Here is a 25,630-nt window from a genome sequence, read left to right as displayed (position 1 = left end):
GATGGTTATTATATTGATATGATGGTTATTACATTTATATGATGGTTATTATATTGATATGATGGTTATGATGGTTATTGTATCGGTATGATGGTGATTATATTGATATGATGGTTATTATATTGATATGATGGTTATTACATTTATATGATGGTTATGATGGTTATTATATTGATATGATGGTTATTATATTGATATGATGGTTATTACATTTATATGATGGTTATTATATTGATATGATGGTGATTATATTGATATGATGGTTATTATATCGGTATGATGGTGATTATATTGATATGATGGTTATTACATTTATATGATGGTTATTATGTTGATATGATGGTGATTATATTGATATGATGGTTATTACATTTATATGATGGTTATTATATTGATATGATGGTGATTATATTGATATGATGGTTATTATATCGGTATGATGGTGATTATATTGATATGATGGTTATTACATTTATATGATGTTATTATGGTTATTATATTGATATGATGGTGATTATATTGATATGATGGTGATTATATCGGTATGAGGGTTATTACATTTATATGGTGGTTATTATGTTGATATGATGGTGATTATATTGATATGATGGTTATTACATTTATATGATGGTTATTATATTGATATGATGGTTATTATGTTGATATGATGGTGATTATATTGATATGATGGTTATTACATTTATATGATGGTTATTATATTGATATGATGGTTATTATATTTATATGATGGTTATGATGGTTATTACATTTATATGATGGTTATTATATTTATATGATGGTTATTATATTGATATGATGGTTATTACATTTATATGATGGTTATGATGGTTATTATATTGATATGATGGTTATTATATTGATATGATGGTTATTACATTTATATGATGGTTATGATGGTTATTGTATCGGTATGATGGTGATTATATTGATATGATGGTTATTATATTGATATGATGGTTATTACATTTATATGATGGTTATGATGGTTATTGTATCGGTATGATGGTTATTATATTGATATGATGGTTATTATATTGATATGATGGTTATTATATTGATATGATGGTTATTATATTGATATGATGGTTATTATATTGATATGATGGTGATTATATTGATATGATGGTGATTATATTGATATGATGGTTATTATATTGATATGATGGTTATTACATTTATATGATGGTTATTATATTGATATGATGGTTATTATATTGATATGATGGTTATTATATTGATATGATGGTTATTATATTGATATGATGGTTATTGTATCGGTATGATGGTGATTATATTGATATGATGGTGATTATATTGATATGATGGTTATTATATTGATATGATGGTTATTATATCGGTATGATGGTTATTATGTTGATATGATAGTGATTATATTGATATGATGGTTATTACATTTATATGATGTTATGATGGTTATTATATTGATATGATGGTTATTATATCGGTATGATGGTTATTACATTGATATGATGGTTATTATATTGATATGATGGTTATTATATTGATATGATGGTTATTGTATCGGTATGATGGTGATTATATTGATATGATGGTGATTATATTGATATGATGGTTATTATATTGATATGATGGTTATTATATCGGTATGATGGTTATTATGTTGATATGATAGTGATTATATTGATATGATGGTTATTACATTTATATGATGGTTATTATGTTGATATGATGGTTATTATATTGATATGATGGTGATTATATTGATATGATGGTGATTATATTGATATGATGGTTAATATATCGGTATGATGGTTATTATATTGATATGATGGTGATTATATTGATATGATGGTTAATATATCGGTATGATGGTTATTATATTGATATGATGGTTAATATATCGGTATGATGGTTATTATGTTGATATGATAGTGATTACATTTATATGATGGTTATTACATTTATATGATGTTATGATGGTTATTATATTGATATGATGGTTATTATATTGATATGATGGTGATTATATTGATATGATGGTGATTATATTGATATGATGGTTATTATATTGATATGATGGTTATTATATTGATATGATGGTTATTATATTGATATGATGGTTATTACATTTATATGATGGTTATTATATTGATATGATGGTTATTATATTGATATGATGGTGATTATATTGATATGATGGTGATTATATTGATATGATGGTGATTATATTGATATGATGGTTATTACATTTATATGATGGTTATTATGTTGATATGATGGTTATTGTATTGATATGATGGTTATTACATTTATATGATGGTTATTACATTTATATGATGGTTATTGTATCGGTATGATGGTGATTATATTGATATGATGGTTATTATATTGATATGATGGTTATTACATTTATATGATGGTTATGATGGTTATTGTATCGGTATGATGGTGATTATATTGATATAACCATCATATCAATATATAAAACCATCATACCAATATAAGATCGGTAAGATGGTTATTATATTGACATGATGGTTATTATATTGATATGATGGTTATTATATTGAAATGATGGTTATTATATTGACATGATGGTTATTATATTGACATGATGGTTATTATATTGACATGATGGTTATTATATTGATATGATGGTTATTATATCGGTATTTGAGCATAAAGGTGTTTCCACCACCATTTCTCGCATAATTAATTTATAGACAAAAAGATATCACCATGTAGAATGAACAAATGACATGTCTGTATTTATACAATTGTACTGAAACTCCCTGTTTCCATCACAGCTGTCTTGTTTTAATTTTTTTTTATACAGTATGACTTTACTCGCATAAAAACTGTGGATGGGAAAAGTGGGTTAGTCATGTTCATATTTAGATTGACTGTGATTGTCAAAATACAGAACATATTCAGACTCGGTAACCAACATGATTCACATACTAGTCAATTCTGTAGTCTCCAGACAAACACTCAAGGTGTCGACTGAATATTTGGAATGGTTTTACATTTCTCTTGTTCACACAGGGGCGCAACTTTCACTGGGGACATTTTTCCCCTCCCCCAGTTTAATCATTGCACTGTGATACAAAACTTTAGGAACATGCAGATGCATCAGAGTGGTTTTCCGTTTTCAGCAGGCCGGATTTAGGACCACACGGACACCACAGAGCGTGAGGACAGGCTATGTGAAGGCAAAGCTTCTGAAAGGCTGGCGTATAGGACCAGCACGGGAGAGATGAACATAGGCAGCTGCTGTCTGTGTTGCACATAGTTCAGTGTGTATGTGTTGCACTCTTCCACTGAGTTGCAAAAGCAAGCAGAGCAGAAACTGGTTATTCTTTAGTTGACTGATCTAGCTGGCAAGGCAACTGCTGTTTGACAGAAAAAATGGTGCTGAGCTTGTAGTGTAACTGTCATGTGAAGTTCGCTAATGTTTCATCCCCTCTCGACTGAAGTGAATGTTAGCTAGTAGCTAACACAGCCAGTTAGGCTCTAGCTAGCCTTTAGCTATCTGTCAAGTAGCAGTATCTAAAAGCTGTTTTGTGTATGGAAATATTTAGAAGGCTTTGTTTTGTCCCATTTCAACAGAAGTACATTTGATGATGTACCATTAGCTAGAGCTTGGCTAATTTTAGCTAGCTAGCTCATTAGCTATAGCTATTATTTTGTCTCAATCACACTAGACCTGAATCAAACAATGAAACCAGTGGCCAAACTATTTAGTTTTTATGAGTCAGTATAGCAACGTAACCTTTTTGATCTGTCCTTTTCCCTAGCTAATTCCCTACTTTTCACAGTGACATGGTATGTAAAGCTCTGCATGCTTCACTGTCATGGTGCACAGTCAGTACACAACACTATGCTCATCATGTCAGATGGATCAGCTGGTGACAGGAGTCTCTGCAGGGTTAGACAGCCAGGGAAGACCAGTCTATGGAGCTCAGGTGAATTTGGCAGTGTATTATAACAATCAGTGAATGGATACAAAGTTTAGTCTTGAATTGATCTGTCTGGGATCAGTCTGGGATCTGGTAATTAAGGTCATTTGAATTATGAAACCATTTATACTCTTGGATAATATAATGTATAAATGTACACCAAGGTAATTCTTTATCATGCCTCATCTGAGCAGGATCAGATGGTGACAGGGGTCTCATCAGGGTCAGACAGCCAGGGAAGACCAGTCTGACGGCGCAGAGGTGAACTTTTGCAGATAGAGGGCATTCTGAAAGTATTCAGACCCCTTGACCTTTTCCACATGTTGTTACTTAACAGCCTTATTCTAAAATGTATTAAATAAAACAAAAACAATCTACACACAACACCTCATAATGACAAAGTGAAAACAGGTTTTGTTGAAATTTAAGCAAAACGGAAAAACCTTATTTACTTAAGTATTCAGACCCTTTGCTTTGAGACTCAAAATTGAGCTCAGATGCATCCTGTTTCCATTGATCATCCTTGATGTTTCTACAACTTGATTGGAGTCCACCTGTGGTAAATTCAATTGATTTGACATGATTTAGAAAAGCACACACCTGTCTATATAAGGTCCAACAGTTGACAGTGCATATCAGAGCAAAAACCAAGCCATGAGGTCGAAGGACTTGTCCGTAGAACTCAGAGACAGGGTTGTGTCGAGGCACAGACCTTTGGCAGGGTACCAAAAACATTTCTACAGCATTGATGGTCCCCCAGAACAAAGGTCTTAAATGGAAGAAGTTTGGAACCATCATTCTTAAATGGAAGAAGTTTTGAACCACCCAGACTTCCTAGAGCTGGTCACCAAGCCAAACTGAGCAATCGGGGGAGGTGACCAAGAACCCGATGGGCATTCTGACAAAGCTCCAGAGTTCCTCTGTGGAGATGGGAGAACCTTCCAGAAGGACAACCATCTCTGCAGCACTCCACCAATCAGGCCTTTATGGTAGAGTGGCCAGAGGGAAGCCATTCCTCAATAAAAGGTATGTGACAGTCCACTTGGAGTTTGCCAAAAGGCACCTAAAGGACTCAGACCATGAGAAACCAAAATTGAATGCTTTGGCCTGAATGCCAAATATCACTTCAGGAGGAAACCTGACACCATCCCTACGGTGAAGCATGGTGGTGGCAGCTTCATGCTGTGGGGATGTTTTTCAGAGGCAGGTACTGGGAGATTAGTCAGGATCGAGGGAAAGATGAACGGAGCAAAGTACAGAGAGATCCTTGATGAAAACCTGCTCCAAAATGCTCAGGACCTCAGACTGGGGCAAAGGCTCACCTTCCAACAGGACAGTGACCCTAAGCACACAGCCAAGACAACACAGGAGTGGTTTCGGGACAAGACTCTGAATGTCCTTGAGTGGCCCAGCCAAAAACCTGAAAACAGCTGTGCAGCAACGCTCCCCATCCAACCTGACAGAGCTTGAGAGGATATGCAGAGGAGAATGGGAGAAACTCCCCAAATACAGGTGTGCCAAGCTTGTAGTGTCATACCCAAGAAGACTTGAGACTGTAATCGCGGCCAAAGGTGCTTCAATAAAGTACTGAGTAAAGGGTCTGAATACTTATGTAAATGTCATATTTTAGTTTTAAATTTGATACATTTGATAAAAATGAGCAAAAACTGTTTGGGGCATTGTGATGTCATTGTGATGTCATTATGGGGTATTGTGTGTAGATTGATGAGGGGAAAAAATTATTGAATCCATTTTATAATAAGGCTGTAATGTAACAAAATATAGAAAAAGTCAAGAGGTCTGAATACTATCCGAATGCACAGTTCAACAATTCTCTCTGTGCAGTATACACTGGACAAGCAAGAAGCTTCAAAGATTGAAACTATTTTAAGGCAGTCTGACAAACCTCTAAAGTTGCTTTCCAAACTGCATCAAGGGTTGACAGAGGCTTTTCCCGATGACACAAAACATGTGAAATAAAAATGAGGAAGACCTGAGAGACGCTATTGATGATGATGAATGGATACAGATCTGTTAGAATGCCCAGTCATGTTCATATATTCTCAGACATAAATTACTGCAGTTTAAGACCATCCATAGAATGCTGGTTGTCACGCTGGCCTTGGCCTAACCCACCTGAAACCACTAATGAATGTTTCACTAAGATCCTAAAGCTGAGTGGGGTGTGTTGGGTTGGGGAGCTGCCGAGCCGTGGACCCCTAGGGGCAGGACGGAGTGACCCAGCTCTATTGTGTGCAAGTAAAAAGACCTCTACAGTACTATTAGGCCAATAATATGAATTATATGGAGGATGTAGTGTTTCTGTGCGTTAATGTGTAGATGTATGTGTTTTTATTACTAAAACGTTCCCTTGAGACATATAAAAAGAGATGGGAAGGAAGTTGTGTTGGGGAGAGAGTTGAGTTATTGACTAGGCTGGTGGCGATCGGGTGTACAGGGTTGGCTGGGCGGTCTGGCTGACATTTGATGTAGAGGGAGTCTTAAAATAAAGACAATCAAAAGTTGTCTTGGTACCTTTGCTTTCTAAAACGTTCCCTTGAGACATATAAAAAGAGATGGGAAGGAAGTTGTGTTGGGGAGAGAGTTGAGTTATTGACTAGGCTGGTGGCGATCGGGTGTACAGGGTTGGCTGGGCGGTCTGGCTGACATTTGATGTAGAGGGAGTCTTAAAATAAAGACAATCAAAAGTTGTCTTGGTACCTTTGCTTTCTAAAACGTTCCCTTGAGACATATAAAAAGAGATGGGAAGGAAGTTGTGTTGGGGAGAGAGTTGAGTTATTGACTAGGCTGGTGGCGATCGGGTGTACAGGGTTGGCTGGGCGGTCTGGCTGACATTTGATGTAGAGGGAGTCTTAAAATAAAGACAATCAAAAGTTGTCTTGGTACCTTTGCTTTCTAAAACGTTCCCTTGAGACATATAAAAAGAGATGGGAAGGAAGTTGTGTTGGGGAGAGAGTTGAGTTATTGACTAGGCTGGTGGCGATCGGGTGTACAGGGTTGGCTGGGCGGTCTGGCTGACATTTGATGTAGAGGGAGTCTTAAAATAAAGACAATCAAAAGTTGTCTTGGTACCTTTGCTTTCTAAAACGTTCCCTTGAGACATATAAAAAGAGATGGGAAGGAAGTTGTGTTGGGGAGAGAGTTGAGTTATTGACTAGGCTGGTGGCGATCGGGTGTACAGGGTTGGCTGGGCGGTCTGGCTGACATTTGATGTAGAGGGAGTCTTAAAATAAAGACAATCAAAAGTTGTCTTGCTGCTTTATTTGTAAGACTTGTTCATTTGTTAGGCTACTGGTTCAAGGTGCAGCACAATATTAAATGATCAAAGATCTAGTTCAGTCTTGTTAATTAAGCATATTTAAACACAATCTCTTACCTAGCTTGATGACTGTGGGCATTTTTTGCTTACTTTTTATTGTTCTACATAGAGACAGCTAGAAGGGTCATATTATATTTGTGTAGAAATGCAGGAAATAAGCTTTAGATGCCCCCCAAAGTTTGAGGACCCCCAGACACACGCAAAGTTATGTCCCCCCCACTTATAAAACCAAAGTTGCGCCCCTGTGTTCGCACATGATAGGAATTTGCGTCAGCGTCTCGCTAAAGGTCGTAGTACAAGGACTGAGGACACACAGGAACACGTACACACATAGTGATGTATTACATCATATATCTCAGGGTATATAAGCTGTGTTCTTCCGAATGGAGGTTGAACAATTTTTCTGCACTGAAGCTGGTTTTTGTTTCCTTGTTGCGATCTATTTTTGCAACTTGTATTGTGCTCTTATTTTCACAAACTACTAGGGGTTATTTCTAGATAATGCCACTGACTCTAGTTTAGCAAATACGGTGCTGACCATTTAATTGCACAGGGTTGGAAAGGGATTTGTTTTACAGGAGGCAGTTTCTAGCATTCTATCATACTCAGGTATAAATCTGTATTAGGCTGTATAGGTTGTGTAGGCAATATTGCACATACCTGTATTATTGAAGATCGCTTATATCTTTTTGAGCAGGTATGGCAGTGAGGTGGTGTTCCTTTGGGTTTGTGTTGTTGGTAGTGTTCGCATGTTGTGCTGATGCACAGCCTAACTTGAGGTTTCCTTCGTACAACAACCCCCAACCCCAAATTACAACCTCCACGTCTAGACAGCCCCAATGGCCAGAGCCCCAGTGGCCACAGCTGCAGACTCCCCAAAGACCAGAGCCCCAGAGGCCACAGCAGCAGACTCCCCAAAGACCAGAGCCCCAGAGGCCACAGCTGCAGACTCCCCAGAGACCAGATTCCCAGAGGCCACAGCTGCAGACTCACCAGAGGTCAGAGCCCCAGGGACCCCAACTACAGACTCTCCAGAGGCCAGAGACCCAGAGGCCACAGCTGCAGACTCCCCAGATGCCACAGCTGCAGACTTCTCAGAGACCAGAGCCCCAGGGACCACAACTACAGACTCTCCAGAGACCAGAGCCCCAGAGGCCACAGCAGCAGACTCCCCAGAGACCAGAGCCCCAGAGGCCACAGCAGCAGACCCCCCAGAGACAAGAGCCCCAGGGGCCACAGCAGCAGGCTCCCCAGAGGCCAAAGCAGCAGACATCCCAGAGACCAGAGCCCCAGGGGCCACAGCTGCAGAATCCCCTGAGACCAGTGCACCAGTGGCCACAGCTGCAGACTCCTCAGAGGCCACAGCAGCAGACTCATCAGAGACCAGAGCCCCAGTGGCCACAGCTGCAGACTCCTCAGAGGCCACAGCAGCAGACTCCTCAGAGGCCAGATCACCAGGGGCCACAGCTACAGACTCCCCAGAGGCATGAGCCCCAGTGGCCACAGCTACAGACTCCCCAGAGACCAGATCACCAGAGGCCACAGCAGCAGACTCCCCAGAGGCATGAGCCCCAGTGGCCACAGCTACAGACTCCCCAGAGACCAGATCACCAGAGGCCAGGGCAGCAGACTCCCCAGAGACCAGTGATCCAGGGGCCACAGCAGCAGACTCCCCAGCGGCCAGAGTCCCAGTGGCCACAGCAACAGACTCCTCAGAGGCCAGTGATCCAGGGGCCACAGCAGCAGACTCCCCAGCGGCCAGAGTCCCAGTGGCCACAGCAGCAGACTCCTCAGAGGCCAGTGATCCAGGGGCCACAGCAGCAGACTCCCCAGCGGCCAGAGTCCCAGTGGCCACAGCAGCAGACTCCTCAGAGGCCAGTGATCCAGGGGCCACAGCAGCAGACTCCCCAGCGGCCAGAGTCCCAGTGGCCACAGCAACAGACTCCTCAGAGGCCAGTGATCCAGGGGCCACAGCAGCAGACTCCCCAGCGACCAGAGTCCCAGTGGCCACAGCAGCAGACTCCCCAGCGGCCAGAGTCCCAGTGGCCACAGCAGCAGACTCCTCAGCGGCCAGAGTCCCAGTGGCCACAGCAACAGACTCCTCAGAGGCCAGTGATCCAGGGGCCACAGCAGCAGACTCCCCAGCGGCCAGAGTCCCAGTGGCCACAGCAGCAGACTCCTCAGAGGCCAGTGATCCAGGGGCCACAGCAGCAGACTCCCCAGCGGCCAGAGTCCCAGTGGCCACAGCAGCAGACTCCTCAGAGGCCAGTGATCCAGGGGCCACAGCAGCAGACTCCCCAGCGGCCAGAGTCCCAGTGGCCACAGCAGCAGACTCCTCAGAGGCCAGTGATCCAGGGGCCACAGCAGCAGACTCCCCAGCGGCCAGAGTCCCAGTGGCCACAGCAGCAGACTCCTCAGAGGCCAGTGATCCAGGGGCCACAGCAGCAGACTCCCCAGCGGCCAGAGTCCCAGTGGCCACAGCAACAGACTCCTCAGAGGCCAGTGATCCAGGGGCCACAGCAGCAGACTCCCCAGCGGCCAGAGTCCCAGAGGCCACAGCAGCAGACTCCCCAGCGGCCAGAGTCCCAGTGGCCACAGCAGCAGACTCCTCAGCGGCCAGAGTCCCAGTGGCCACAGCAACAGACTCCTCAGAGGCCAGTGATCCAGGGGCCACAGCAGCAGACTCCCCAGCGGCCAGAGTCCCAGTGGCCAGCAGTAACCCAAACTCCAGATCAGAGATGTCAAGTATCGGTTCGGGATATAGTGCAATGTGGAACCCCAGATATTACTCCATCTCAATGTCAGGCTATCTACTGCTGCTTCAATGGACAACAGTGCTACTATGGGAAGGCAGGTGAGTGTCTGATATTGTTTCTGTCTTGTAATGCTCAGATAATATTGTAATGCTCAAAACATGTACTTTTTCCTCTCTTTCCCCAGTGACTGTGCAGTGTACCAGGGATGCTCAGTTTGTGGTGGTGGTGGCCAGGGATTCCACTTGGCCCAAAATAGACATTGATTCCATCAGTCTGTTGGGGGGAAATGACCGCCCTTGCAGTCCTGTTGGCATCACTTCAGCCTTCGCCATATACCAGTTCCCTGTCACTGCCTGTGGCACCACTATAAAGGTGAGTAGAGATAATATGAATGTTATACACTGGCTCTGTATTAACTGTGGACTCTCCCCTGCAGGAGGAAAGTGGTTATGTGGTTTACGAGAACAGGATGGCATCTTCCTATAACGTGGGGGTGGGACCTCGAGGCTCTATCACCAGGGACAGCCATTTTGAGTGAGTCTTCTCTCTGTAAGATTGAATTGACTTGATTGATTCCCCAGAGGCGATTCAGAACGTCACGGGCGAGTAAGGACTTCGATCCGGCCCATAAAGCAGTGATACAGTATGCTTGAAGACCCTATTGTATCACTGCTTGTTTCTCCCTATCTAGGCTGCTGTTCCAGTGTAAGTACTCTGCCACTGCAGTAGAGGCTCTGGTTACTGAGGTGAACACTGTTCCTGCACCCGCTCCTGTTGCTGCTCCGGGACCCCTCAGAGTGGAACTGAGACTGGCCAAAGGAACATGCGACACCAAGGGGTGTAATGACGGTAACGTGTATTTCATTTCAGGCTTGTTCTGTGTCAATTTGTAATATTTGAATGCAATGAAGTGATTTATTATTATGTTTTGTTGACTTTTACAAGTTTTTCCAATCCCGTCTGACTTCCAGAGTCGAGATCCTTCACATTGTATTACACTGAGGAAGACTACCCCATCACTAAAGTCTTGAGGCAGCCTGTGAACGTTGAGGTTCGCATCCTGGAGAGGAAGGATCCCAACCTGTTCCTGATGCTGGAGCACTGCTGGACCACCCCTGACCCCAGCCCTGTCAGCATGCCCCAGTGGGATCTCATCATTGAAGAGTAACTACAGTACTATCCACCTCATTTCCATGCTTGCTGCTCCCTGATTATACGACTTGCTCTTTTTACTAATACTGTATGTATTTTGAACAATATGTTTGAGATCTCTTCGTTATGTGACATCAAAGGTATCATGTACCACTATGTCTTTTTTATTATAGATACACTGAGTGTACAAAACATTAGGAACACCTTCCTCATATTGATTTGCACCCCCTTTTGCCCTCAGAACAGCCTCGATTCGTCGGCATGGTGTCGAAAGTGTTCAACAGGGATGCTGGCCCATGTTGACTCCAACGCTTCCCACAGTTGTGTCAAGTTGGCTGAATGTCCTTCGGGTGGTGGAGCTTGATACACAAATGTTGAGCGTGAAAAACCCAGCATCGTTGCAGTTCATGACAAACTAAAACCGGTGCACCTAATATATCCCGTTCCAAGGCACTTAAACATTTTGCTTTGTCCATTCACCCATGGAAGGGAACTATACACAATCCATGTCTCAGTTGTTTTAAGACTTAAAAATCCATCTTTGACATGTCCCGTCCCCTCCATCTCCACTGATTGAAGTGGATTTAACAGGTGACATCAATAAGGGATCATAGCTTTCACCTGGATTCACCTGGTACAGCTCAGCATTTAACACCATTGTACCCTCGTCATTAAGCTCGAGACCCTGGGTCTCAACCCCGCCCTGTGCAACTGGGTCCTGGACTTTGACGGGCCGCCCCCAGGTGGTGAAGGTAGGAAACAGCATCTCCACCCCGCTGATCCTCTACACTGGGGCCAGACAAGGGTGCGTGCTCAGCCCTCTCCTGTACTCCCTGTTCACCCATGACTGCGTGGCCATGCACGCCTCCAACTCAATCATCAAATTTGCAGACGGAAACTACAGTGGTAGGCTTGATTACCAACAACGACGAGACGGCCTACAGGGAGGAGGTGAGGGCCCTCAGAGTGTGGTGTTAGGAAAAAAACTCACACTCAACGTCAACAAAACAAAGGAGATGATCGTGGACATCAGGAAACAGTAGAGGGAGCTCCCCCCCATCCACATCGACGGGACAGTAGCGGAGAAGGTGGGAAGTTCCTCGGCGTACACTTCACGGACAAACTGAATTGGTCCACCCACACAGACAGCGTCGTGAAGAAGGCGCAGCAACGCCTCTTCAACCTCAGGAGGCTGAAGAAATTTGACTTGTCACCTAAAACACTCACAAACTTTTACAGATGCACAATCGAGAGCATCCTGTCGGGCTGTATCACCGCCTGGTACGGCAACTGCTCTGCCCACAACCGTAAGGCTCTCCAGAGGGTAGTGAGATCTGCACAACGCATCACCGGGGGCAAACTACCTGCCCTCCAGGACTCAAATCACCACTTTAATAAATGGACTTAATAAAGGTACCACTCGTCACTTTAAATAACGCCACTTTAGTAATGTTTACATATCCTACATTACTCATCTCATATGTATATACTGTATTTATACCATCTATTGTATCTTGCCTATGCCGCACGGCCATCACTCATCCATATATTTATATGTACATATTCTTATTCATCCCTTTACATTTGTGTGTATAAGGTAGTTGTTGTGAATATGGTAGTTGTTGTTAGATTACTTGTTAGATATTACTGCATTGTCGGAACTAGAAGCACAAGCATTTCCCTACACTCGCATTATGTGACCAATACAATTTGATTTGGGATAAGTCTATGTCATGGAAAGAGCGGTTGTTCCTAATGTTTTGTACACTGAAGTGCTTTGGACAGGAAGGGTTGTATGACATTTTGCAACATGAACTATCTATTACTCCTCTCTCTCTTTCCAGTTGTTCCTACCCGAATGATAATTACCTGACCACCATGGTCCCTGTGGAACGTTCCTCTGGCCTTCTGTACCCCAACCACTACAAACGCTTTACCCTCGAGATGTTCACCTTTGTGGATCACACTCGGTCTCCCCAGAAAGAGCGGGTAATTAGCTGGCTTTTTTATAATAGAAACTTCATTTGATATACTATTTACTTTTCACTAACTTATTTTATTCTGTACTCTCTTTACAGATTTTCATCCACTGTAGTACCTCTGTGTGCTACCCTACTCCAGGGGTCTCCTGTGAACCGAAATGCAACAGGCAAAGTAGGTAGTGGTTCTCCCTTTATAAAGGCCTTGCTTGGGCACCATGGCCCATATTTAAAGTGTCTCAGAGTAGGAGTGCTGATCTCCAATCAGATCCTCCCTGTCCATAATCTTAATAATTATGATTTAACAGACAACTGATCCGAGATCAACACTTCTATGTTCAGATGCTTTGTTATTGTGAATATGGCCCAGGTTCTGTTCTTATCTGTTTCCGTGGTGTTTTTCAGGGAGAGATGTTGCTGCTGCTCAGAGGAAGACTATACAGAATGCTGTGGTCTCCAGTGGAGAAGTGGTCCTGGTTGACAAAAGGCCTGTCTCCCTTTCAGACCACTAATTCAACCAGTTACAGTTTGTAATGGGGTATGAAATAATGTACTCCGTACTTCCATACCGGCATTTTTCTTGACGATACTTTCTTTGTTCTTGATTTGGAAGAAATGTATCTCTTATAAACGTCCGTGTCCAGTTTCCGGTGGTACTCCAAAAAATCTGAGAATATTCAGAAAGATATTAAATCCACTTATTGCACAGTGAGAGGTGGCCTCCCGATTTTAGCTGCCAGACATCTTGCATTTCCCAACATCTTTGCAGGAACTAGTCGTTTCTATGCGACGTGGCCACAGCTGACAGCATGTCACACAGTGCGTCCAAAACAAAGATCTATACACGTGCAAGAGGCGTTTCTCAATCTATGCAAAACGTGGATATAATATTTTTCTGAATATTCTCTCTTTTTTTTGTTCTACTTGCAACTAGACACAGAAGTGCGCTACTCCAGGCATTTCCTACATACACTGGAACCTTTCGAACAAATAACGAAGAAAGTATCACCAAGTAAAGGTTCGTTGGAAATATCCCGATTACAGCAAGACAGCAGCTCAGACACAAACTTTAACTCTACATGGTTATAATACAACATGGGCTCCTGATTTTGCTACGTATTTATTGTTTCTAATAAACAGTTGTACCACAAAGTTGGCAATTCATTAAAATGTTTATTTACTTATTTGTGCATATTGAAGCCTACTCTCTCGACATAAAAATTTAAATATAGGATCTGTAAATCTGGTCAGGTTGTTGTGTGAAGGTATTGTCTAATTATTGGGACACCTTGATAGCAGTGGTCAGGGCTGTTATGTGAAGGCATTGTCTAATTCTTGGAACACCTTGATAGCAGTGGTCAGGGTTGTTATGTGAAGGCATTGTCTAATTCTTGGAACACCTTGATAGCAGTGGTCAGGGCTGTTATGTGAAGGCATTGTCTAATTCTTGGAACACCTTGATAGCAGTGGTCAGGGTTGTTATGTGAAGGCATTGTCTAATTCTTGGAACACCTTGATAGCAGTGGTCAGGGCTGTTATGTGAAGGTATTGTCTAATTATTGGGACACCTTGATAGCAGTGGTCAGGGCTGTTATGTGAAGGCATTGTCTAATTCTTGGAACACCTTGATAGCAGTGGTCAGGGTTGTTATGTGAAGGCATTGTCTAATTCTTGGAACACCTTGATAGCAGTGGTCAGGGTTGTTATGTGAAGGCATTGTCTAATTCTTGGAACACCTTGATAGCAGTGGTCAGGGTTGTTATGTGAAGGCATTGTCTAATTCTTGGAACACCTTGATAGCAGTGGTCAGGGTTGTTATGTGAAGGCATTGTCTAATTCTTGGGACACCTTGATAGCAGTGGTCAGGGTTGTTATGTGAAGGCATTGTCTAATTCTTGGGACACCTTGATAGCAGTGGTCAGGGTTGTGTAGAACTATCATTCTGGGCGAAATACAGAACAGATTTAGTAGTTTTACTATATAAGGTCTGTAGGTCAACAATAAATTGCCTCAATGACCACATTTATATGCACACAGTATTTTGCGTAGTAGCACATACCCCGCTTAAGGTCTTATTTGGGGAAAAGCTTTTTACATGCACATTTGATATCCTGCTCATGAGTATCCCTTGAATAAAAAGAATATTCCTCATTTGAGTTCATATGGGATAAATGGAATAGTAACGGAAATATGGACACTGGCTATAGGCCTATAACCTCTCACATGTTACTTAATATAATAATCTAGCTTAATATAATATTTACTCCTACAGAATTAGGCATTTCTCGCAGTAAAATTATACAAATGTTAATTTTGCCTTGGGAACAGGAGTGGAGATTCTTTTTTTCCAGCATTTCTTGAGAAAAAGCGTGTGTAATGTGCTATCTATTATGCAAGCAGACGGTATTTCAACCACATAAAATATGCACCCAAAACGAACTGAAGTCGAATCAAAAACGTGTTTCATCATTTTCTCAGCATTTCATTTCCTTAAAAACGATCAAACTGATGACATTTGGACATTTTGCACAGGACCAATCCTTCCACTGTTTTGGAGTTATTGCATTTTCTCCCCGGTCCCTAAATGAAACAGACAAATTTACAAGTGTCCACTAGATTACTAATGCATTCATTCTATCGATGTAAGTGGATATTCTGGTGAGCGCTACTTTATTTAGTGTTATAGAGCAACAAGTTATGACAGAAGAGAAGCAGCATGTATCTGGCGTTGGAAAAAGTACCCACTTTTACTGGAGTAAAAGTTTAGATACCTTAATAGAAAGTTACTCAAGTGAAAGTTAAAGTCACCCATTAAAATACTACTTGAGTAAAAGTATAAAAGTATTTGGTTCTAAACATAATTAAGGATCAAAAGTAAATGTAATTGCTAAAATATACTTTAGTATCAAAAGTAAAAGTATAAATCACTTAAAATCCGTTATATTAGGCAAAGCAGACTGCACCATTTTATTGTTTTTAACATTTCCGGATAGCCAGGGGCACATTCCAAAACTCAGACATCATTTACACATTCTACATTTGTGTTTAGTGAGTCTGCCAGATCAGAGGCAGTAGGGATGACCAGGGATGTTCTCTGTTTAGTGAGTTCTCCAGATCAGAGGCAGTAGGGATGACCAGGGATGTTCTCTGTTTAATGAGTCTGCCAGATCAGAGGCAGTAGGGATGACCAGGGATGTTCTCTGTTTAGTGAGTCCACCAGATCAGAGGCAGTAGGGATGACCAGGGATGTTCTCTGTTTAGTGAGTCCTCCAGGTCAGAGGCAGTAGGGATGACCAGGGATGTTCTCTGTTTAGTGAGTCCACCAGATCAGATGCTGTAGGGATGACCACGTGTTCTTTGTTTAGTGAGTCCTCCAGATCAGAGGCAGTAGGGATGACCAGGGATGTTCTCTGTTTAGTGAGTCCACCAGATCAGAGGCAGTAGGGATGACCAGGGATGTTCCATGTTTAGTGAGTTCACCAGATCAGAGTCAGTAGGGATGACCAGGGATGTTCTCTGTTTAGTGAGTCCACCAGATCAGAGGCAGTAGGGATGACCACGTGTTCTCGTGCGTGACATTGTCCATTTTCCTGTCCTGCTAAGCATTCAAAATGCAATGAGTACTTGGTGTCAGGGAAAATGTATGGAGTAAAAAGCACAATATTTTCTTTAGGAATGTAGTGAAATAAAAGTATTTTTACAGATACCCCAAAGTACAGATACCCCCCAAAATTACTTAAGTAGTACTTGAAAGTATTTTTACTCAAGTACTTTACACCACTGCATGTATCCAACTGTAGTTGACAAACAAATGGTCTACCACATGTTGGAAACTCTAATATGGCCTCCCAAATATTGGAAATTATAATATGGTCTACCACATGTTGGAAATTATAAGCAGAAAGTTGTCTAAATGAGTGGTAAAAATAGTCAGTAGTCTGTATGGTCAAGTACGACATACAAGCAAAATACATTTGTATGGCATTATGGTGGATCGACCTATGCAGGTAGCCTAATCTTTGAAGTGATTTGTTTGACAATCAGATGAAAACATTATCACACAACACCCATGATATGTGAAACTGAGCCTGCGCAGACTGAAACAAACAACAGTAAATGGGATGAGATGTTTACCTGCCACAGTATCCCGTCTAAGATCAGTATATCCCAGGCATCTTATCCAAGCTTCTCAGTATGACGTCTGCATTGGCTGTGCAGCATTTATGGGGATACGGCCTCTGCAGATGTCAGGGCATTCATACTTGCACTTTGCGGAGCAGCACAGAGCTGTTGAGCACAGAGCTGTTGTGTTTATACAACAGGACCTCCCACCCCTACCTACCGTCAACCAATCATGTCAATGCAGAGCTATACGGAGCCCTTAAAACACTGCATCACACCCTCCATACGGAGCCTCCGAGCACATTGCAGATCAAGCATTAGGTGTGTTTTATGTAGGGTGAAGCGGCAGTCCATATGCAACATAAAACATTGCCGATAGAAATACAATATATGGAATTGACACAATTCGTTATACTATATTGAACACAAATATAAACGCAACATGCAAGAATTTCATTGATTTTACTGAGTTACAGTTCATATGAGGAAATCAGTCGATTGAATAAAATTCATCAGGCCCTAATCTATGGATTTCACATGACTGGAAACACAGATACGCATCTGTTGGTCAGAGATACCTTAATACAATGGGCATCACAATGGGCATCACAATGGGCATCACAATGGGCATCACAATGGGCATCAGAATCTCTTCACTGTATTTTTGTGCATTCAAATTGCCATTGATAAAATGCAATTGTGTTTGTTCCCCATATCTTATGCCTGTCCATACCATAACCCCACCGCCACCATGGGGCTCTCTGTTCCCAATCAGCAAACCGCTCACCCACACAACATGCATGTGGTCTGCGGTCGTGAGTTGGACATACTGCCATATTCTCTAAAATGACGTTGGAGGCGGCCAATTACAAACTCCCCCAAAACTTAAGACATCTGTGTCAACACTTTAAATGTTGACACAAAAAACGCCTGCTTGCCTGCCTGCCTGCCTGCCTGCCTGCCTGCCTGCCTGCCTGCCTGCCTGCCTGCCTGCCTGCCTGTCTGTCTGTCTGTCTGTCTGTCTGTCTGTCTGTCTGTCTGTCTGTAGCCGGGGAAACGGTGGGTGGCTGGGATTGGAGGAGCCGGCTCTTGCCAACCCACCCGCTGAGGTCTGCCGAGACCCCCGGGGGCCCGGCGGTTGCAGGGTTCCATTTGTGGGTTATCGCTTCTCGGCCTTTTGGCTCAGATCAAGTGTAGTATCTGTTCTTATCAGTTTAATATCTGATACGTCCCCCATAGGGGGACTACATATTAAATGGATTTTTCGAACAGGGAGTCGGAAATGGGGCTTAGCTTAGCTAGCTAGCAGAAGAAGAGAAGGAAAGAAACATTCAAACTGAAAAAAGGGCGAAGCGCCTTTCAATGGGGTCCCCCGTTTCCCGCCATTTTACTTAAATAAAAAAAAAGGATTGTGTGTGTGTGTGTGTGTGTGTGTGGGTGTGTGTCTCTGTCTCTCTGTCTCTCTCTGTGTGTGTGTGTGTGTGTGTGTGTGTGTGTGGGTGTGTGTCTCTGTCTCTCTGTCTCTCTCTGTGTGTGTGTGTGTGTGTGTGTGTGTGGGTGTGTGTCTCTGTCTCTCTCTGTGTGTGTGTGTGTGTGTCTCTGTGTCTCTCTCTCTGTGTCTCTGTGTCTGTGACCTTCTTTTCATCCACAGCCCTCAAACTTGGAAGAGTGGGTTCCGGGAGCACCCGGAAGTGATCCAGGGGCCACAGCAGCAGACTCCCCAGCGGCCAGAGTCCCAGTGGCCACAGCAGCAGACTCCCCAAAGACCAGAGCCCCAGAGGCCACAGCTGCAGACTCCCCAGAGACCAGAGCCCCAGAGGCCACAGCTGCAGACTCACCAGAGGTCAGAGCCCCAGGGACCCCAACTACAGACTCTCCAGAGGCCAGAGACCCAGAGGCCACAGCTGCAGACTCCCCAGATGCCACAGCTGCAGACTTCTCAGAGACCAGAGCCCCAGGGACCACAACTACAGACTCTCCAGAGACCAGAGCCCCAGAGGCCACAGCAGCAGACTCCCCAGAGACCAGAGCCCCAGAGGCCACAGCAGCAGACCCCCCAGAGACAAGAGCCCCAGGGGCCACAGCAGCAGGCTCCCCAGAGGCCAAAGCAGCAGACATCCCAGAGACCAGAGCCCCAGGGGCCACAGCTGCAGAATCCCCTGAGACCAGTGCACCAGTGGCCACAGCTGCAGACTCCTCAGAGGCCACAGCAGCAGACTCATCAGAGACCAGAGCCCCAGTGGCCACAGCTGCAGACTCCTCAGAGGCCACAGCAGCAGACTCCTCAGAGGCCAGATCACCAGGGGCCACAGCTACAGACTCCCCAGAGGCATGAGCCCCAGTGGCCACAGCTACAGACTCCCCAGAGACCAGATCACCAGAGGCCACAGCAGCAGACTCCCCAGAGGCATGAGCCCCAGTGGCCACAGCTACAGACTCCCCAGAGACCAGATCACCAGAGGCCAGGGCAGCAGACTCCCCAGAGACCAGTGATCCAGGGGCCACAGCAGCAGACTCCCCAGCGGCCAGAGTCCCAGTGGCCACAGCAACAGACTCCTCAGAGGCCAGTGATCCAGGGGCCACAGCAGCAGACTCCCCAGCGGCCAGAGTCCCAGTGGCCACAGCAGCAGACTCCTCAGAGGCCAGTGATCCAGGGGCCACAGCAGCAGACTCCCCAGCGGCCAGAGTCCCAGTGGCCACAGCAGCAGACTCCTCAGAGGCCAGTGATCCAGGGGCCACAGCAGCAGACTCCCCAGCGGCCAGAGTCCCAGTGGCCACAGCAACAGACTCCTCAGAGGCCAGTGATCCAGGGGCCACAGCAGCAGACTCCCCAGCGGCCAGAGTCCCAGTGGCCACAGCAGCAGACTCCCCAGCGGCCAGAGTCCCAGTGGCCACAGCAGCAGACTCCTCAGCGGCCAGAGTCCCAGTGGCCACAGCAACAGACTCCTCAGAGGCCAGTGATCCAGGGGCCACAGCAGCAGACTCCCCAGCGGCCAGAGTCCCAGTGGCCACAGCAGCAGACTCCTCAGAGGCCAGTGATCCAGGGGCCACAGCAGCAGACTCCCCAGCGGCCAGAGTCCCAGTGGCCACAGCAGCAGACTCCTCAGAGGCCAGTGATCCAGGGGCCACAGCAGCAGACTCCCCAGCGGCCAGAGTCCCAGTGGCCACAGCAGCAGACTCCTCAGAGGCCAGTGATCCAGGGGCCACAGCAGCAGACTCCCCAGCGGCCAGAGTCCCAGTGGCCACAGCAGCAGACTCCTCAGAGGCCAGTGATCCAGGGGCCACAGCAGCAGACTCCCCAGCGGCCAGAGTCCCAGTGGCCACAGCAACAGACTCCTCAGAGGCCAGTGATCCAGGGGCCACAGCAGCAGACTCCCCAGCGGCCAGAGTCCCAGAGGCCACAGCAGCAGACTCCCCAGCGGCCAGAGTCCCAGTGGCCACAGCAGCAGACTCCTCAGCGGCCAGAGTCCCAGTGGCCACAGCAACAGACTCCTCAGAGGCCAGTGATCCAGGGGCCACAGCAGCAGACTCCCCAGCGGCCAGAGTCCCAGTGGCCAGCAGTAACCCAAACTCCAGATCAGAGATGTCAAGTACCGGTTCGGGATATAGTGCAATGTGGAACCCCAGATATTACTCCATCTCAATGTCAGGCTATCTACTGCTGCTTCAATGGACAACAGTGCTACTATGGGAAGGCAGGTGAGTGTCTGATATTGTTTCTGTCTTGTAATGCTCAGATAATATTGTAATGCTCAAAACATGTACTTTTTCCTCTCTTTCCCCAGTGACTGTGCAGTGTACCAGGGATGCTCAGTTTGTGGTGGTGGTGGCCAGGGATTCCACTTGGCCCAAAATAGACATTGATTCCATCAGTCTGTTGGGGGGAAATGACCGCCCTTGCAGTCCTGTTGGCATCACTTCAGCCTTCGCCATATACCAGTTCCCTGTCACTGCCTGTGGCACCACTATAAAGGTGAGTAGAGATAATATGAATGTTATACACTGGCTCTGTATTAACTGTGGACTCTCCCCTGCAGGAGGAAAGTGGTTATGTGGTTTACGAGAACAGGATGGCATCTTCCTATAACGTGGGGGTGGGACCTCGAGGCTCTATCACCAGGGACAGCCATTTTGAGTGAGTCTTCTCTCTGTAAGATTGAATTGACTTGATTGATTCCCCAGAGGCGATTCAGAACGTCACGGGCGAGTAAGGACTTCGATCCGGCCCATAAAGCAGTGATACAGTATGCTTGAAGACCCTATTGTATCACTGCTTGTTTCTCCCTATCTAGGCTGCTGTTCCAGTGTAAGTACTCTGCCACTGCAGTAGAGGCTCTGGTTACTGAGGTGAACACTGTTCCTGCACCCGCTCCTGTTGCTGCTCCGGGACCCCTCAGAGTGGAACTGAGACTGGCCAAAGGAACATGCGACACCAAGGGGTGTAATGACGGTAACGTGTATTTCATTTCAGGCTTGTTCTGTGTCAATTTGTAATATTTGAATGCAATGAAGTGATTTATTATTATGTTTTGTTGACTTTTACAAGTTTTTCCAATCCCGTCTGACTTCCAGAGTCGAGATCCTTCACATTGTATTACACTGAGGAAGACTACCCCATCACTAAAGTCTTGAGGCAGCCTGTGAACGTTGAGGTTCGCATCCTGGAGAGGAAGGATCCCAACCTGTTCCTGATGCTGGAGCACTGCTGGACCACCCCTGACCCCAGCCCTGTCAGCATGCCCCAGTGGGATCTCATCATTGAAGAGTAACTACAGTACTATCCACCTCATTTCCATGCTTGCTGCTCCCTGATTATACGACTTGCTCTTTTTACTAATACTGTATGTATTTTGAACAATATGTTTGAGATCTCTTCGTTATGTGACATCAAAGGTATCATGTACCACTATGTCTTTTTTATTATAGATACACTGAGTGTACAAAACATTAGGAACACCTTCCTCATATTGATTTGCACCCCCTTTTGCCCTCAGAACAGCCTCGATTCGTCGGCATGGTGTCGAAAGTGTTCAACAGGGATGCTGGCCCATGTTGACTCCAACGCTTCCCACAGTTGTGTCAAGTTGGCTGAATGTCCTTCGGGTGGTGGAGCTTGATACACAAATGTTGAGCGTGAAAAACCCAGCATCGTTGCAGTTCATGACAAACTAAAACCGGTGCACCTAATATATCCCGTTCCAAGGCACTTAAACATTTTGCTTTGTCCATTCACCCATGGAAGGGAACTATACACAATCCATGTCTCAGTTGTTTTAAGACTTAAAAATCCATCTTTGACATGTCCCGTCCCCTCCATCTCCACTGATTGAAGTGGATTTAACAGGTGACATCAATAAGGGATCATAGCTTTCACCTGGATTCACCTGGTACAGCTCAGCATTTAACACCATTGTACCCTCGTCATTAAGCTCGAGACCCTGGGTCTCAACCCCGCCCTGTGCAACTGGGTCCTGGACTTTGACGGGCCGCCCCCAGGTGGTGAAGGTAGGAAACAGCATCTCCACCCCGCTGATCCTCTACACTGGGGCCAGACAAGGGTGCGTGCTCAGCCCTCTCCTGTACTCCCTGTTCACCCATGACTGCGTGGCCATGCACGCCTCCAACTCAATCATCAAATTTGCAGACGAAACTACAGTGGTAGGCTTGATTACCAACAACGACGAGACGGCCTACAGGGAGGAGGTGAGGGCCCTCAGAGTGTGGTGTTAGGAAAAAAACTCACACTCAACGTCAACAAAACAAAGGAGATGATCGTGGACATCAGGAAACAGTAGAGGGAGCTCCCCCCCATCCACATCGACGGGACAGTAGCGCAGAAGGTGGGAAGTTCCTCGGCGTACACTTCACGGACAAACTGAATTGGTCCACCCACACAGACAGCGTCGTGAAGAAGGCGCAGCAACGCCTCTTCAACCTCAGGAGGCTGAAGAAATTTGACTTGTCACCTAAAACACTCACAAACTTTTACAGATGCACAATCGAGAGCATCCTGTCGGGCTGTATCACCGCCTGGTACGGCAACTGCTCTGCCCACAACCGTAAGGCTCTCCAGAGGGTAGTGAGATCTGCACAACGCATCACCGGGGGCAAACTACCTGCCCTCCAGGACTCAAATCACCACTTTAATAAATGGACTTAATAAAGGTACCACTCGTCACTTTAAATAACGCCACTTTAGTAATGTTTACATATCCTACATTACTCATCTCATATGTATATACTGTATTTATACCATCTATTGTATCTTGCCTATGCCGCACGGCCATCACTCATCCATATATTTATATGTACATATTCTTATTCATCCCTTTACATTTGTGTGTATAAGGTAGTTGTTGTGAAAATGGTAGTTGTTGTTAGATTACTTGTTAGATATTACTGCATTGTCGGAACTAGAAGCACAAGCATTTCCCTACAGTCGCATTATGTGACCAATACAATTTGATTTGGGATAAGTCTATGTCATGGAAAGAGCGGTTGTTCCTAATGTTTTGTACACTGAAGTGCTTTGGACAGGAAGGGTTGTATGACATTTTGCAACATGAACTATCTATTACTCCTCTCTCTCTTTCCAGTTGTTCCTACCCGAATGATAATTACCTGACCACCATGGTCCCTGTGGAACGTTCCTCTGGCCTTCTGTACCCCAACCACTACAAACGCTTTACCCTCGAGATGTTCACCTTTGTGGATCACACTCGGTCTCCCCAGAAAGAGCGGGTAATTAGCTGGCTTTTTTATAATAGAAACTTCATTTGATATACTATTTACTTTTCACTAACTTATTTTATTCTGTACTCTCTTTACAGATTTTCATCCACTGTAGTACCTCTGTGTGCTACCCTACTCCAGGGGTCTCCTGTGAACCGAAATGCAACAGGCAAAGTAGGTAGTGGTTCTCCCTTTATAAAGGCCTTGCTTGGGCACCATGGCCCATATTTAAAGTGTCTCAGAGTAGGAGTGCTGATCTCCAATCAGATCCTCCCTGTCCATAATCTTAATAATTATGATTTAACAGACAACTGATCCGAGATCAACACTTCTATGTTCAGATGCTTTGTTATTGTGAATATGGCCCAGGTTCTGTTCTTATCTGTTTCCGTGGTGTTTTTCAGGGAGAGATGTTGCTGCTGCTCAGAGGAAGACTATACAGAATGCTGTGGTCTCCAGTGGAGAAGTGGTCCTGGTTGACAAAAGGCCTGTCTCCCTTTCAGACCACTAATTCAACCAGTTACAGTTTGTAATGGGGTATGAAATAATGTACTCCGTACTTCCATACCGGCATTTTTCTTGACGATACTTTCTTTGTTCTTGATTTGGAAGAAATGTATCTCTTATAAACGTCCGTGTCCAGTTTCCGGTGGTACTCCAAAAAATCTGAGAATATTCAGAAAGATATTAAATCCACTTATTGCACAGAGTGAGAGGTGGCCTCCCGATTTTAGCTGCCAGACATCTTGCATTTCCCAACATCTTTGCAGGAACTAGTCGTTTCTATGCGACGTGGCCACGGCTGACAGCATGTCACACAGTGCGTCCAAAACAAAGATCTATACACGTGCAAGAGGCGTTTCTCAATCTATGCAAAACGTGGATATAATATTTTTCTGAATATTCTCTCTTTTTTTTGTTCTACTTGCAACTAGACACAGAAGTGCGCTACTCCAGGCATTTCCTACATACACTGGAACCTTTCGAACAAATAACGAAGAAAGTATCACCAAGTAAAGGTTCGTTGGAAATATCCCGATTACAGCAAGACAGCAGCTCAGACACAAACTTTAACTCTACATGGTTATAATACAACATGGGCTCCTGATTTTGCTACGTATTTATTGTTTCTAATAAACAGTTGTACCACAAAGTTGGCAATTCATTAAAAATACATATTTACTTATTTGTGCATATTGAAGCCTACTCTCTCGACATAAAAATGTAAATATACACCTTGATAGCAGTGGTCAGGGTTGTTATGTGAAGGAATTGTCTAATTCGTGGGACACCTTGATAGCAGTGGTCAGGGTTGTTATGTGAAGGTATTGTCTAATTCATGGGACACCTTGATAGCAGTGGTCAGGGTTGTTATGTGAAGGCATTGTCTAATTCTTGGGACACCTTGATAGCAGTGGTCAGGGTTGTTATGTGAAGGAATTGTCTAATTCTTGGGACACCTTGATAGCAGTGGTCAGGGTTGTTATGTGAAGGAATTGTCTAATTCGTGGGACACCTTGATAGCAGTGGTCAGGGTTGTTATGTGAAGGCATTGTCTAATTCGTGGGACACCTTGATAGCAGTGGT

The 25,630-nt window shown here is 44.6% G+C and overlaps 2 protein-coding genes and 1 pseudogene across 2 annotated transcripts; all 3 read left to right on the top strand.

The window, feature by feature from the left end:
• The first annotated feature begins 7,732 nt into the window (after nucleotides 1-7,732).
• On the top strand, nucleotides 7,733-14,330 carry LOC109883582 (mediator of RNA polymerase II transcription subunit 15-like). Its single transcript, XM_031806350.1, has 8 exons — nucleotides 7,733-10,156; nucleotides 10,243-10,430; nucleotides 10,495-10,592; nucleotides 10,750-10,907; nucleotides 11,030-11,222; nucleotides 13,055-13,199; nucleotides 13,289-13,364; nucleotides 13,595-14,330. The coding sequence occupies exons 1-8, from the start codon at nucleotides 8,002-8,004 to the stop codon at nucleotides 13,699-13,701; spliced, it is 3,120 nt and encodes a 1,039-aa protein (XP_031662210.1). The 5' UTR covers nucleotides 7,733-8,001; the 3' UTR covers nucleotides 13,702-14,330.
• A 4,142-nt stretch (nucleotides 14,331-18,472) lies between these two features.
• Nucleotides 18,473-18,609, top strand: LOC116357871 (uncharacterized; annotated as a pseudogene).
• A 562-nt stretch (nucleotides 18,610-19,171) lies between these two features.
• Nucleotides 19,172-25,196, top strand: LOC109886054 (proteoglycan 4-like). Its single transcript, XM_031806349.1, has 8 exons — nucleotides 19,172-21,010; nucleotides 21,097-21,284; nucleotides 21,349-21,446; nucleotides 21,604-21,761; nucleotides 21,884-22,076; nucleotides 23,908-24,052; nucleotides 24,142-24,217; nucleotides 24,448-25,196. The coding sequence occupies exons 1-8, from the start codon at nucleotides 19,231-19,233 to the stop codon at nucleotides 24,552-24,554; spliced, it is 2,745 nt and encodes a 914-aa protein (XP_031662209.1). The 5' UTR covers nucleotides 19,172-19,230; the 3' UTR covers nucleotides 24,555-25,196.
• The last annotated feature ends 434 nt before the right edge of the window (nucleotides 25,197-25,630 follow it).

Source organism: Oncorhynchus kisutch, linkage group LG27, assembly GCF_002021735.2.
Source record: "Oncorhynchus kisutch isolate 150728-3 linkage group LG27, Okis_V2, whole genome shotgun sequence".
Classification (NCBI taxonomy): domain Eukaryota; kingdom Metazoa; phylum Chordata; class Actinopteri; order Salmoniformes; family Salmonidae; genus Oncorhynchus; species Oncorhynchus kisutch.
Note: the sequence above shows the minus strand (reverse complement) of the source record. Positions and strands in the feature narration are given on the sequence as shown.

Bases quoted from the DNA above. Each gene is read 5' to 3' on its own strand.
- LOC109883582 (XM_031806350.1), top strand. From the start codon at position 8,002: ATGGCAGTGAGGTGGTGTTCCTTTGGGTTTGTGTTGTTGGTAGTGTTC. The intron at 11,223-13,054 runs GTAACTACAGTA...CTCTCTTTCCAG, and splicing joins TGGGATCTCATCATTGAAGA to TTGTTCCTACCCGAATGATA. The intron at 13,365-13,594 runs GTAGGTAGTGGT...GGTGTTTTTCAG, and splicing joins ACCGAAATGCAACAGGCAAA to GGAGAGATGTTGCTGCTGCT.
- LOC109886054 (XM_031806349.1), top strand. From the start codon at position 19,231: ATGCCACAGCTGCAGACTTCTCAGAGACCAGAGCCCCAGGGACCACAA. The intron at 21,011-21,096 runs GTGAGTGTCTGA...CTCTTTCCCCAG, and splicing joins GTGCTACTATGGGAAGGCAG to TGACTGTGCAGTGTACCAGG. The intron at 21,762-21,883 runs GTAACGTGTATT...TCTGACTTCCAG, and splicing joins CACCAAGGGGTGTAATGACG to AGTCGAGATCCTTCACATTG.